The sequence below is a fragment of the Corvus kubaryi genome, unplaced genomic scaffold, assembly GCF_017639235.1.
Source record: "Corvus kubaryi isolate FWS band 111438036 unplaced genomic scaffold, C.kubaryi_AGA036_p1.0 65301, whole genome shotgun sequence".
NCBI classification, from domain to species: Eukaryota; Metazoa; Chordata; class Aves; order Passeriformes; family Corvidae; genus Corvus; species Corvus kubaryi.
In genome coordinates, this window is record NW_024581904.1 from 1 (window position 1) to 12,467 (window position 12,467).

The 12,467-nt window shown below is 41.4% G+C and overlaps 1 protein-coding gene across 2 annotated transcripts in view; it reads left to right on the forward strand.

Moving 5' to 3' along the window:
* The first annotated feature begins 129 nt into the window (after window positions 1-129).
* LOC121673263 (potassium channel subfamily K member 13-like) overlaps window positions 130-12,467 on the forward strand; it is a 49,893-nt gene continuing 37,555 nt past the window's right edge. The window contains exon 1 of one of the 2 annotated variants that reach the window (XM_042046425.1): window positions 130-569. In XM_042046425.1, the coding sequence (XP_041902359.1) occupies window positions 230-569 (340 nt within the window). In that variant the 5' untranslated portion in view covers window positions 130-229. The remainder of the gene's footprint in view (window positions 570-12,467) is intronic. The other variant, XM_042046426.1, reaches the window with a different exon arrangement.

Below are 12,467 nucleotides of genomic sequence, written 5' to 3' on the forward strand. Positions count from 1 at the left end.
GAAGCGCGTCCGCTGCGGGGCCGTGCAGGGCCCGGCCGGGCTGCGCCCTGCCCCCGGGGCGAAGGTGCCGGCCGGCTCCCGGGAGCGCCGCTCGCCGCCGCCGGGCTCCGCGGCGCCCTGAGCCCCGCGGCCCCGCGTACGGCTGGCGGGAGGCGCCGTGATGCCCGGCGGCGGCAGCAGGGCCCCGACGTAGCGTGGCGGCGCGGCAGCCCGGTCCCGCGGGCGGAGGATGGCGTGTCGCGGCGGCTGCTGCTGCTCCAGCGCGGGTCGCCTGAACGCGGACAACGCGCGGTTCCTCCTGCTGGCGGTGCTGATCGTGCTGTATATGCTGTGCGGCGCCGCCGTCTTCTCGGCCATCGAGCTGCCCACGGAGCGGGAGGCTAAGGAGCGCTGGGAGGAACGGCTCGAGAACTTCACCCGGCGCCACAACCTCAGCCGTGCCGAGCTCCGGCACTTCCTTCGGGAATACGAGGAGGCGAGCGTAGCCGGCATCCGCGTCGATGACATCCGGCCCCGATGGGATTTCACCGGCGCTTTCTACTTCGTGGGCACCGTCGTTTCTACTATCGGTGAGCGGCGGGACGGGCGGGGCCCGGGGCGGCGGCGGGGCCAGGGCTGCTGGGGGGTCGGGGATGCGCTGTTCCTCTCCTCGCTGGCTCCCGGGCTCATAGCGGGCTTGTGCCGGTGCCGGGCATGGTCCTGTCTCTTCGCTGCTCCTTTTTTTCCCTTCTTTCTGCCAAAGAGGCGCTGCCGCGGGCGCACCACTCGCGGGAAGCGCTCAGCTCTGGGAGCGCCCCAGAAGCACCGGGCAGCCGGGCCGAGCTCCGGGCGGGCAGGGCAGCGGATACAAGGATGCTCTTCGCGGGTGTCATTGTCCTCAGTATACGGTGGCAGACTTTGTGAGAGACCAGTCTCATCCAAAGCCAAAAGCTTTAAACAGTCGCTGTGCGTCTTTAAGTTCTGGGAAATCTTATAGCAAATCTTGGATCTGGAGGTTTCATAGGCTATACGCTCAGAAGGGCTCTTTTCTGAGGATCGTCTGGTCTTAACAAGAACCATTTAATAGATTTTGTGGTGGCCAGCTGCAAAGTGTACAACTTGGAAAGACTGGGTTTCAAACCACTCGGCTTTTTGCTCTTCAGGCTTTTCAAGGCAGAACCGTCAAGTCGGTGGGCGCAGCTTATTTCACTTCTGAATAAACCTAAGTTTATTCCGGCTGAGGGAGCCTTCGGGGAAGGTGATACTGAATAGAAATTCCGAGCAGTCTGACAGATGTACATTAAGATGAAAAGGGATAGCACCAGGAACTGACATAAGCACCCGAGGGAGCCCATGGGTGTCAGCAGAAAGTCTTCATTCAGGCATCTGCAGACAGCTAAAAGCCTCGGGGGAAGGGAGCTTGCTTTAGTTAAAGACAGGCAATCTGTGTGCAATTATCACTGTGACAAATGGGATCACTAAATCTTAGTAATGGTATATCCAATTCACATCAGTCTGCCTTCACAAATGAAATGTACATTGATGTATGATTGTTAATTTTTCAGGAAATCTCCATTAACAGTTTTTTCCTGAAGAGGAGATTAGAGATGCCTTGGTTTATGTGGGATGTATAAGAGTTTGCCCTGTCCTGCAGCACACCCCTTCCCTACTACTGAGGTTTTTTAGGTCTGTGGTTATTCTGTTGTTAAAGGTGTCATTGGGCTGGTTTTGTATTTCCTCAGGGCTTCAAGATTTGGGTGGTTTGTGTCCTTAGACCTAAAGTCTGTAAGAGCCAAGAACTGTGCTTCAGTGTTCTTCTGAACTGGTAATTTGAAGTAATTTATAACATTGTTAAGCCCATTTTTGTGGATTGCTGTAGTTTGTTTGCCATTGTAACATCTCCCTTGAAGTGTCCTTCTTGTATGATCAAAATAAATAAACACTGTTTATGCTAACATTTGCTACAGCCATGAAATTGTAGTAAAAATATCAGACCAGACCACACCAGATCTCAAAAGTCCAGCTGCTTTGCCTTTATTCCTAGAGGAGGTCAGTTATATGTGACTTCTTTTCATGATAAATGTTTGCCCAGGCTGCCATTTCAAATCTGCCCTGTTGGAGATTCCGCAGCTTCCACAAGGAATCCAGCCTTGTGAATTATTACCCTGAGGTTTTCCTGGTGTCTGCCTTACTGCAGTTCAGTGACTTGCATTATTTTTGTCTTGCCATCCTTTGTACTCAGAGAATGGCCTCTTAGGTACTCAAAGACCATTGGCAATGTGTCCCTTCAGTCTTCTCTCAAAAACCACCGTGTTGTAACCCTTTTTGCAGTGATACAGTTACTTCTCACAGGTATTACTGATGCCAGTAGTTCTACATTAACATACATCTTATATAAATAAAATTGTTAAGGAGAGAAGCGTATCTGTCATCCTGTGAACTGTAGATGCTCACAAACACAAATACCCACTTATCCACTCACACTTTTTGGTAATTTCTGTAACTTGCTGATTTCCATTCCCCACATTTTACAGCTCCCTCAATGTTTCTGCAGAAATATCCTCAAGACTCCCTTTTCCTTCAGACTGTGTATGGTCTGTAGACTTTGGCAGTTTACATCCTGTCCCTTCTTTTGACCTGACATTGCTTTTCTCAGTCTTATGAATGATGGCACTTTCTCAGTGTGTTTTATGAATTGCATCCTTCTTTCTTTATCTAGTCAGTGGCATTGCACTCTTTAATCATATCAATGGCATATCTCTTTTTTAATCTTCTCGGTAGAATTTCTGCTTTGTGGGACTGACTGTGCATTTCAGTGCTTTAACTTAGCTTGTGCTTCAGGCTGGACCCTCCGGGCATTCTCAGGACTGTGCTTCAGCCAGGTCTCCTGAGATGTGCTACTCACAAGTGTTCTCCTGCAGGCTCTGCAACCACACGCTCATTTGTATCAACCATATTGGCATCCTAACAATGGATTTTGTTTTACGCATCTAAAATGAATATTTTGTCTCTCTTCTCAGCCCTTTCCAAATGGTCCATATCTTCTTTCATGCCCCCGTACAGTGCCCCAAAATTAATGTATTACTCTAGCTGCAGCCTTGCTAGTTCTGAGCAAAGTAGAAGGCTTCTTTCATGTGTTTTTCCATCTATACTTCTGGTGGTTGTATACATTCCTACAGCTAAACAAAATTTGGTGCCTTCAGTTAAAAGTGGTTTTTTAGGAATAGGTGCTTATGACATATTTTTAATATCAGCTCACCTTCTACACTCAGTACTATGTGCTGGTGTAGAAGCTTTATATTTAGCAGGTAAGTTGCTGGGTTTTGTAAACTTTATATGTTTTTTTTTCTCTTTTACATAACAGGAATTATTTTGCTACTCCATCAGAATAAATTTATTTCTTCCTCAGTAAATAAGGTGAACCTAGCCATTTTGATATACTGCTAAAGCATCACTCAAACATTACTTGTAGCATCAACTGCTTCCTGTACTTTAGCTAGAAAGAAATACCATCACATTTTTCAGAGGAAAGTAGAGAGTTTTGCGGTAACTAAGGGAATAATCCTGTCTTTTAAATTAAGATTTGCATAAAATGTTTGTCACATGGATTTTGGAACATTGTATCAGTGCATCAAGTCAAGAGGTCAAAGTTAAATATAAACAGCCTATTTTCATTTGTCAAGAAAATACAAAGCTAAACAGAGCTGAACTAGTAAAAAATAATTAAGTTCTCACTTTAGTAATTTAAGAGTTTGTTCCATAAAAGTGTTTATGCCTTTTGCACAGTGATGTGTCCAGTGTGACCCAGTACTGAGCTTTCCTTTGCAGTAAGTGGAAACATTAGGAATGAAAGAACATAACCACAAATACCTGCCCAAATAGGAGGCTACCTAGACTATCCAGGAAGTGATCTCAAGGAATTAGCTGGTGTCAAAGCCTCTCAAGGCAGGTGCCTAACTAATCCATACATGGGCAGTGGCCTCCTCCAAAAGCCCACTTTGCTTTCGATCAGCCCTTTGTCACATAATGTAGTGTCCCTTTTGCCTAGAAATCAAGTAGTAGTAGTAATGTCTCAGGATGTGAGAGATCAAAGCAACTTCTCTCTAAATCAGGACTTCAAGCAATTCCTGTGTCTCATCCAAGTGCCCTGCCCACTGGCCTGGGGAATAATTTTAAATTGGGACTCTCAGTATTTTCTGTTGAAATTGTTCCGCTTTGCATAGCCTAATAAAATACCTGCAGACCAGAAAATAAAAGAAGATCTAAGTCCCAATTTGCACTTCAGTGAATGTTTATGTGTTTTATACAGAGACATACAGCATTAAGTAGGCTCTGGGTGTTCAGCAGCATTAGACTGTAGGGTCACAATCATCATCAGATGCTCTGATGTCTAAGGACCTCTGGCACAGTAGTGCCTCCAAGAAGTAGGGAGCTACTGCCCAGGTGTTTGAACATCTATGCATTGAATCTTCATGCTTATCTTTTGTGACAGACACCTGGGCATCCTCAGTTCCACTGGAATTCCAATAGAAATAGGTGGACATTACTATCCCTGAGTAATACAGAGACCTGGCGCACTGGGGTATTTGCAGCAACTAGTTCCTCCTCTGTTCCTTGAAACCATTGGATATAAACTGGTATTGACTTCAATTGCATCAAGTGAGGAATTTATCAGTGCATCAAGACACCCTCATCTCATGTACAGCTGTTTTTCTTTCCATAACTTTAGAAAACTGAAAGAACTTTATTTCCTTTTTATTAAAAGAAAACAAACAAACAAACTAACTAAAGCAACAAAAAAACCCAAACAAACACCACAAAACACCTGTGTCCAGCCCAGCCCATATTATGATCTTGGTTAGAACCTGTTCATTTTAACTTAAGTGGAATAAAATGTATCTTGTTAAAAAGGCATAACCTGAAGCAACTTCTCAACCTGACTTACGACATTCCTGCCCTTTTCACAGGCTGCTGGAAGTTGGAGGGGATCTCTGGAGATTGTCTGGTCCAACCCCCACACTCCAAGCAGGATCAGTGACAGCCAGCTGCTCAGGGCTGCATCCTGTTGGAGTTTGGGTATCTCTGTTGGTGGAGACTCCACAGTCTCTCAGGACAACCTGTGCCAGTGTTTGACCAACCTTACGTTAAAAGAGTGTCTTTTTCTCCCATTCAAATGGAATTTCCTGTATTTCAATTTGCACCTGTTGCTTCTTGTCTTCTCTGTGTGAACTGTGTGAGCAGTGAGGGAAAGGAGGAAATTATATCATCTTCACAAAATGAGATACATTTTCTGGAGAAATTGTCAAAATTTGCATCCTTCCTGTCTGCAAAAAGCGGCAGCAAATTGAGCTGGAAGTGTAAAGTCTTGGTACAAGGTGAGAAAAGAGATATGTTAACTGATGCATTACCTGAGGCCCAAAAGGTAATATTGCCTGGAGTGAAGCCTGAGATTTTTACCATAGAGAGTGATGAGCAACCACATGGTGTATTGTACGGAAGGGATAGAAGGAGTCACAGCATCTTCTTTAAGCAGCCTCTTAGAAAGGGTTCCTCATGGAAGTGGTGTTTGCTAATGGGAAAGTCTGCATGGGGTGAAACAACTGCACTGCTCATATTGCAGCCATGTCACGGAGTGAAGGAAGGAGTTCTGGAAAGTGTCAGAAAGTGCCTGTTTCCTCATTTTCACCTGTCAGTGCAGTTCCTGCTAATTGGAGTTACAGGTGTGCAAAAGAAAAGTGTGTGATAATGCCCAGCAAACCACAAAGGTCGTTAAACCCAGAGAGCTGTTCATAGCCTTGAGACCACCCTCTCTTTCCTGTATACAGACTGAGCAAAGAGTGGCAGCTGCAGCAAATTCTCCACCTGGGACCATGCCAAGCTTGGCCATGGTGTCACAGAGACCAAATGATCTGCCATTACCTAACAGTACCATGTCTGAAGTATTTAGAATCATAGAATTGTGGAATGTCCTGAGTTGAAAGGGATCCACAAGGATCATTGAGTCCAACTCGTGACGCTGCACAGGACACCCCAAGAGTCACACCATGTCCCTGAGAGCATTGTCCAAACACTTCTTGAACTCTGGCAGGCTTGGGGCTGTGATGACCTCCCTGGGGAGCTTGTTCCAGGCCCAGCCATGCTCTGGGTGAAGAACCCTTTTCTAATATCCAGCCTAAATCTCCCCTGACACAACTTCAGGCCATTCCCTTGGGTCCTGCCACTGGTCATGAGAGTGAAGAGATCCTCTTCATTCTGACCCTCCCCTTCCCTTATCGAGGAAGTTGTAGACTTCAGTGTGGTCTCCTCTCAGTCTCCTTCAGGCTGAATAGACCAAGTGACCTCAGCTGCTCCTCACATAGTTCCCCTCGAGGCCCTTGATGATATTCATGGTCCTCCTTTAGATGCTCTCTAACAGTTTAATGTCTTTTTAATATTGTGGTGCGCAAAACTGCACACAAGCTGCAAACAGCTCTAACAATTCAAAATAACCTGCTTTAGCCATTGAGCCATAAGCAGAGCAGGAAAGGCATCTCTAGAACAAAAGGCTTTTTAGGGAAGTTGCAGGCTAACTGAGGCCAATTACTTGCCTTACAGAGGCATGTAGTTGTCAACTCACTGAAGTTGTAATTGCCACCAGCCTTGGACTGCATCTGTTAATAAACTAGAACATTGCCCACCTTTGAAAGACACGCTCAAGTGAACGGTTACTCTAACTGTACCAAAAGCTTTCTATAATATATGATAGATCTGTATAAAGCAAAGACATAGGAAAAATGTGAAAAGGAGAACATTGGTTATAATGATAGGATTGTCACCAGTCTCTGCTATATGCAGAACAATGTAGAAATCTTAAAGCAAACCATGTAATAGAAGGGAAGTATAAAATTAAATCAACCTGGAAATCTTACTTTTATAAGCAAGGTCTAAAAAAGGTACCGGTGTGATAGCCTAGCATCTTCTCTCTTGGACACTGGTTAAAATAAAAGTTAAGCCACATAGTTATAACCCACGAGGTTAGGGGAAAGGCCAAGTTCATTCTCACAAGTAAATTTTCTTCCTTCTGTTAGTGCCAGTCATCCAATTTTACAGAAGATATCTAAAATAAATTGCATGAATTAATATGTCCTAATGTGCCTGTTCTCTGACTGGAATAAAATAGCTGATGTGCCAAGTGCAAAGGTTGATACTTCTACTATTAATGTTGAAATTTTGGTGAAATAAAATCCCACTCTAGCAATCTACAGATGGACACCCAGGCAGTGGCTGAACCAGATCAGCACACCGCTGTTGGCAATACTGACTGTAACTTCTCTGCCACAAGTTCTCTCTCTCTCTCTTAAATGAGACCAGTAAGTAGTTAAAAGTGTTCTGAACTCTGTAAAGGAAATCACGTTATCGGTTACACTCTCTCAAGAAGATTGGGATTAGGTTTTGTGTGAGGAGTTGGCATTTTCCAGGGCATGACTTTATCATATTATGGGGATTTCTTCATTTGCAGGTGAATATGCTGGGACCTGAGCACGAGTTCCCTAGTAAGTTTTTGAAATGTATAAGCAATGTGAGAAAAAACCTTTCTGGATTTGATTTTAACCTAATAAGTGTAGAAGGCAACTTCTATGACCCCAGAGTGGCAGAGTTCATTATTCTTTAGAGGGAAAGGAAGAAGTACAGAAAATCAGGGGATTTTGAGAGCAGAACTTTAAATACAGATGTGCAGTTTGGAATCTCAGAGGAACTAAAACTAAAGAAAAATTATTTAAGGCAGGCTATCAGTTTCCTGGACAGAAGATATGAATGATCCTGGCTCAAGGGATCCAAATGTGAAGTGTGGAAGGAGGACAGGAACTGTAAAGTTAAATTTTAAGTTAATGTCTGTTACAAGAAGGACGCATATAGAAAATGGATAGAAAATTAGATCCATGAAGACAAATAAAAGGAATAAAATGGAAATATGGGATCAGATACAAAACTATGCTATTAGCAAGGAGTGTCAAGGGTGATATGAAGTGCTTCATCAGCACAATACTGATGAGAAAGACTAAGAAAAACATTGGTCTGCTGTATAGAAAAGAGGAAGAGCTCTCAAAAATTGATTCCAAGAAGGCTGAAATGTGTAATGGCTTTTTCTGTATCAGTCTTCTGAAAAGGTCAACTCTGAACTGATGTGTGGTGCAATTAACACTTGTAAGAAAGGGGAAAGTAAAAGAATGGGCTAGAATCCCTAAATCTGTCAGATATTTTTAAATAATTTAAGCTAACTCAGCTGCATTCTAGAATATTCAAAGAAATTGCTAAAGCAATAAGGAGCACTCTGGCAACTCATAGAAGGATTTGAAATTCCAGGCAACTTAAAATGACAAACATTTTGCCAGTCTTTAAAAAAGGAGTGATGACAGGAAGAAATTAAAAAAGAATGTGTTTAAATTGCAACAAAGAAGTTTCAGGTTCTATATGAGGAAAAGTTTTCTAAATGAAATTAGAAAAAAAATGTGCAGTCTCCCTAGGAATGACATTGAGACTTCATCACCAGAGTCCTTTACACTGAAGTTATCCAGATACCCCACAAGAATTATGTCAGAATCCTTAATTCCCTCATTTTGCAGTAAATGGATGAGATGACCTTTTTCTGCCTCTGCCAGGGCTTTTTTTCCCAGATTCTGTGATAGTATGTATTTATTATTCCTGTTATCCTGGAAAAAAAAAAAAAAAAAAAGGCAAGGTGTTAATCATGCTGCATATAGAATCTTGTTCTTTGGTAATTTTTAACTTGTATTTTTAGGGTGCAAATAAAAAGAATTTTTTGACAAATTTATGCCAAACTTCTTAGATTTTTTTTTTAAACCTTCAGGAAAAAACCAACATTTTAATATTAAGATTAAGCAGGCTTTGAGATGTGCAATTATGCTACCCTGCTTGGTATACATCTCAAATTAAATAAACTTTAAACCAGCCCAAAATAGAACTGATCATGGACTGAGAAGCACTTACTTAATTAAAGCAGTGAAATCAGATATAACAATATCTTTGCTGCTGGAATGAAAAAAACAAAGCTGGATGGAAAAATAGTCATCAAGAAAACCAGCTAAAAATAAACAGAACATTCTTTTGAAGATCTTGGTCCTGCATGGAGTTAAGTACTTTGCTGGAAGTCTCTGTTTTGGCAGCTGTACCTCCTTCTGCTTGTGTTTGACATTCTGGTATGACTTGGAGACAAAGAGCACGAGGAAAGTACTGTTACTGTCCATGTTTTGCACAAAACACTGCTGAAAATGGAATGTGGTCCTTCAGGTGACATGCAGAAGGGACCACGTAGGAGCCCTGTGTGTCTGAATGAAATGTTGCCGGTTCTCTGGGTGGACATGGGAAGGAGCCTCCATTCCCAGGCTATTGCACTGCAGCCCTTTGCAGAACTGTGAGGAGATCAGGGCCTTTGCAGCTCCTTGGGAGACTGGGCATACAAACACGGGGCCAAGGAAAGCTCCAGGAGGTATTGCCTTCCTCCGGATGGGCCAGCTGGAGGATGCATCCATTCCCCAGGCGAGTCCAGCCTACTCACCTCGTGAACTGATAGCCCTGCTATTATCCCGATACTTCTGCCTAATACTTACTTCTAAAGCGTCTCTAATTTTCCAAGCCAGAAATTTCCTGAGGAGCCTGCTGCAGGCTGAACAGGAGATCAGTTCTATGGACTGTAGCACTCACCACGTTTTCTGTTTTTGGACTAGAGGGGTGACACAAGTTTTCCTATTTCCTGGAGGAAAAATTCCTTTTTTTCCTATTTCCTAGAGGAAAAATTATTTTTTAAATTGAAAGCAGAAGCCTAATCAGGGCTGAGAAGATTAGACATGCCATGAAGTGGGATAAGTTGGATGGAGAAAAGAAAAACACTTATTTAAACAAATTACTTGCTGGTTACAGGAGCAGCCTTAATTTGTCCCATGGATGAATTCTAGGATAAAGAGGGTCTGGGTATGCTGAATGGTGAGGCTGTTAAAGAGAAAAAAGAGACTGTATTGATTTAAGTGATTAATAACTAGTCAGTTTAAATAATGATGTATATTATAGTTATTAATATAAAATAATTATTTTGACTTGGATTAACCCACATATAGAGAGGGAAAAATTTTTTCTTAATTATATCATAAATGCTGGGGGAACGCTTGCAAACTTAAATCCCAGTATTAGCTGACTGTCTTAAATGAGTTTTAGAATAGTTTGGTCAAGATATAAAATACTGAAAGGCTTTGTTACTATTTATGTTTACTCATGGATAGTACTGTTTGTCCTGTGGAATTATTTCTGCTGTTAGTTTCAGATGACTGTTTTACCAACAGTTAATATATTAAAGTTTTTTCAGCACATTAAAAATACTTAAAACCAGAATTGTTTCAATATTAAAAATGAAAAAAAAGAACTTTTTTAGCTAAATAGTGAAATATTATTCTGTAATTTAAATTGCCTGGAAAAATACTTAGTACTGTAACATGGAAAATTTTATAGCATTCATGAGTCTTCAGTGTTCCATTGATTTCACACTGCCATCCCTGAAGGCAGAATATGGCTCATGGAAGTGTTTCAGACTTCTTGACAAGTGAAAATTCAATATATCAGTAGGTGATGTTGATTGCAAATATAGCCCAGGCTTTTTGCAACCTTAACCAGTTTTGAGTTTGAGGTGGTTATGTTCTCACAGTGAGAATATTAATAAGACTCTAAATGTGATTTTATGCACACAGAACTAATCATGCCTATTTTAAGTGTAACTGGTTTTAATAGAAAGCAGTTCTGCTGAAAATCTGATAGTTTCAGTTACTGGAAAACTAAAGAAGTGGAAAGTATATATTCCTTCAGTGTAAATATGTAACATTGTAAAAAAACCCCAAACCAAGAAGCATAACATTGAATTTAAAAGTACTAAAGGTAGGTGCAGACTAAAAAAAACCAGTTTCCTCTTTTAAGCATGTATTTGCATCCATTTTGTACTTTTCCACAAGACTCTTTGCGGTAATTAGTCAGAGCTTACAGCAACAGCTGTCCAGCCTTCTTGCTAAAATAGACTGTTCCTCATGTACATCTGTGCTAGTGATTCTCTCATTCATAGCTGCCTGTAGGGACAGCTGAGTTTTGTTGATTCTCTCTGGTAGAGGATAATGCTTACCAAATAGGCATGATACTGAGTTCCGTGTTCTTATGCGCACACATGAAGTTATTTATATCGTCAAGCTCAAAAATCTTGAAAAACTTAGTTAGAGCAAAACCAGCATGTTCCATGAATGGCATGGAAAATAAGGAAATATAGTCCAGTTAGAGGCAGAAATATTTTTCTGAAGTTATTTCCATAAAGATATAAATAGGATAGTGCTGTTAGAGTAAAATCTTCTCTATATATGTAACTTTTCTTTCATATTGCAGAATAATTCCTTTTCATAATAGATCTTCCTTTTGTAGTCTTCTTACATCACATCTCTTTTCCATTCCCTGTATGCTATGCACTGGCAGTGTTTTGCTGTTTGTTCTAAGAAAAATATTTTGTAATGGCCAATTTCTATTATTTTTCTAAGTAGGAGTTAATTTTGTTATACAGGCTGCTCTTCTTCCTTTCATTTTTCATGTATAATGCTTTAAATAGTAATTCTCATCTGCTCAAAGAGCTAGAGTCTGCCTTGTCCCTCTCATGCTGCAGTATTCATAGTTCATCAAGTCAGCAGGTCCATGTTTGGACTGTGGTTTAATGAGAAAGTTCTTAAGACTGTCTGCGTTCTCCAGGGAGCAGTTCTGGCCATTCCTTCCTCTTTTGCCACAAATCTAAACATCCTCTGCTGAAGGAGATGCTGCCTTTCAGACAAGCTGTAAACCAAAACCCTGCAGCATTAGAATGGTCCTGGCACCCTCTGTAAAACTTCAGCCTTGCCCATATTTTAATTTTGATGCTCCTGGTAAAGGTACATAAAAGGAATTTTCACCATGTTTTCAGTTGGACACTATATTCTGGCTGTTCTCTGACACCCCACAGGGATATAAGTTTCAGAAGTTATAGTATTGAAGTATTGCAAAAAGAGATAAAACGTAAATAAATAATAAAATACTCACAGATGTCCTTAGTTATAACTTTCTTGAGGACCATCAGTGACAGTTTCAACATTCCTACATTTTTTCCTTCTAATTTCTTTGTCTGGAATCCAAAAGAGCAAAGCAATAGAAGGTAGCAGGTAACAGGCTTGTCAAAGTACTACATATTTTGTAATTTATACAGCTAAAGCTGCATTAGAAAAAGCTTTGCAAATTGTCCTTTTATAAGGAGAAATGTTGCTACTGCACTTGCTCCTCTACAATGAGTTATCTCCTACCTCAAGAACTGATTCAGGAGAGTACTGGAAAAAGAAATTAACTGGATGAGGTTTTATTGTAGAAACTTTTGAACTGTTTTCCTGATGTATTTAAAATTGAGCATGTGAATAACAAGGTGAGTGAATTTTCAATCACTTTAA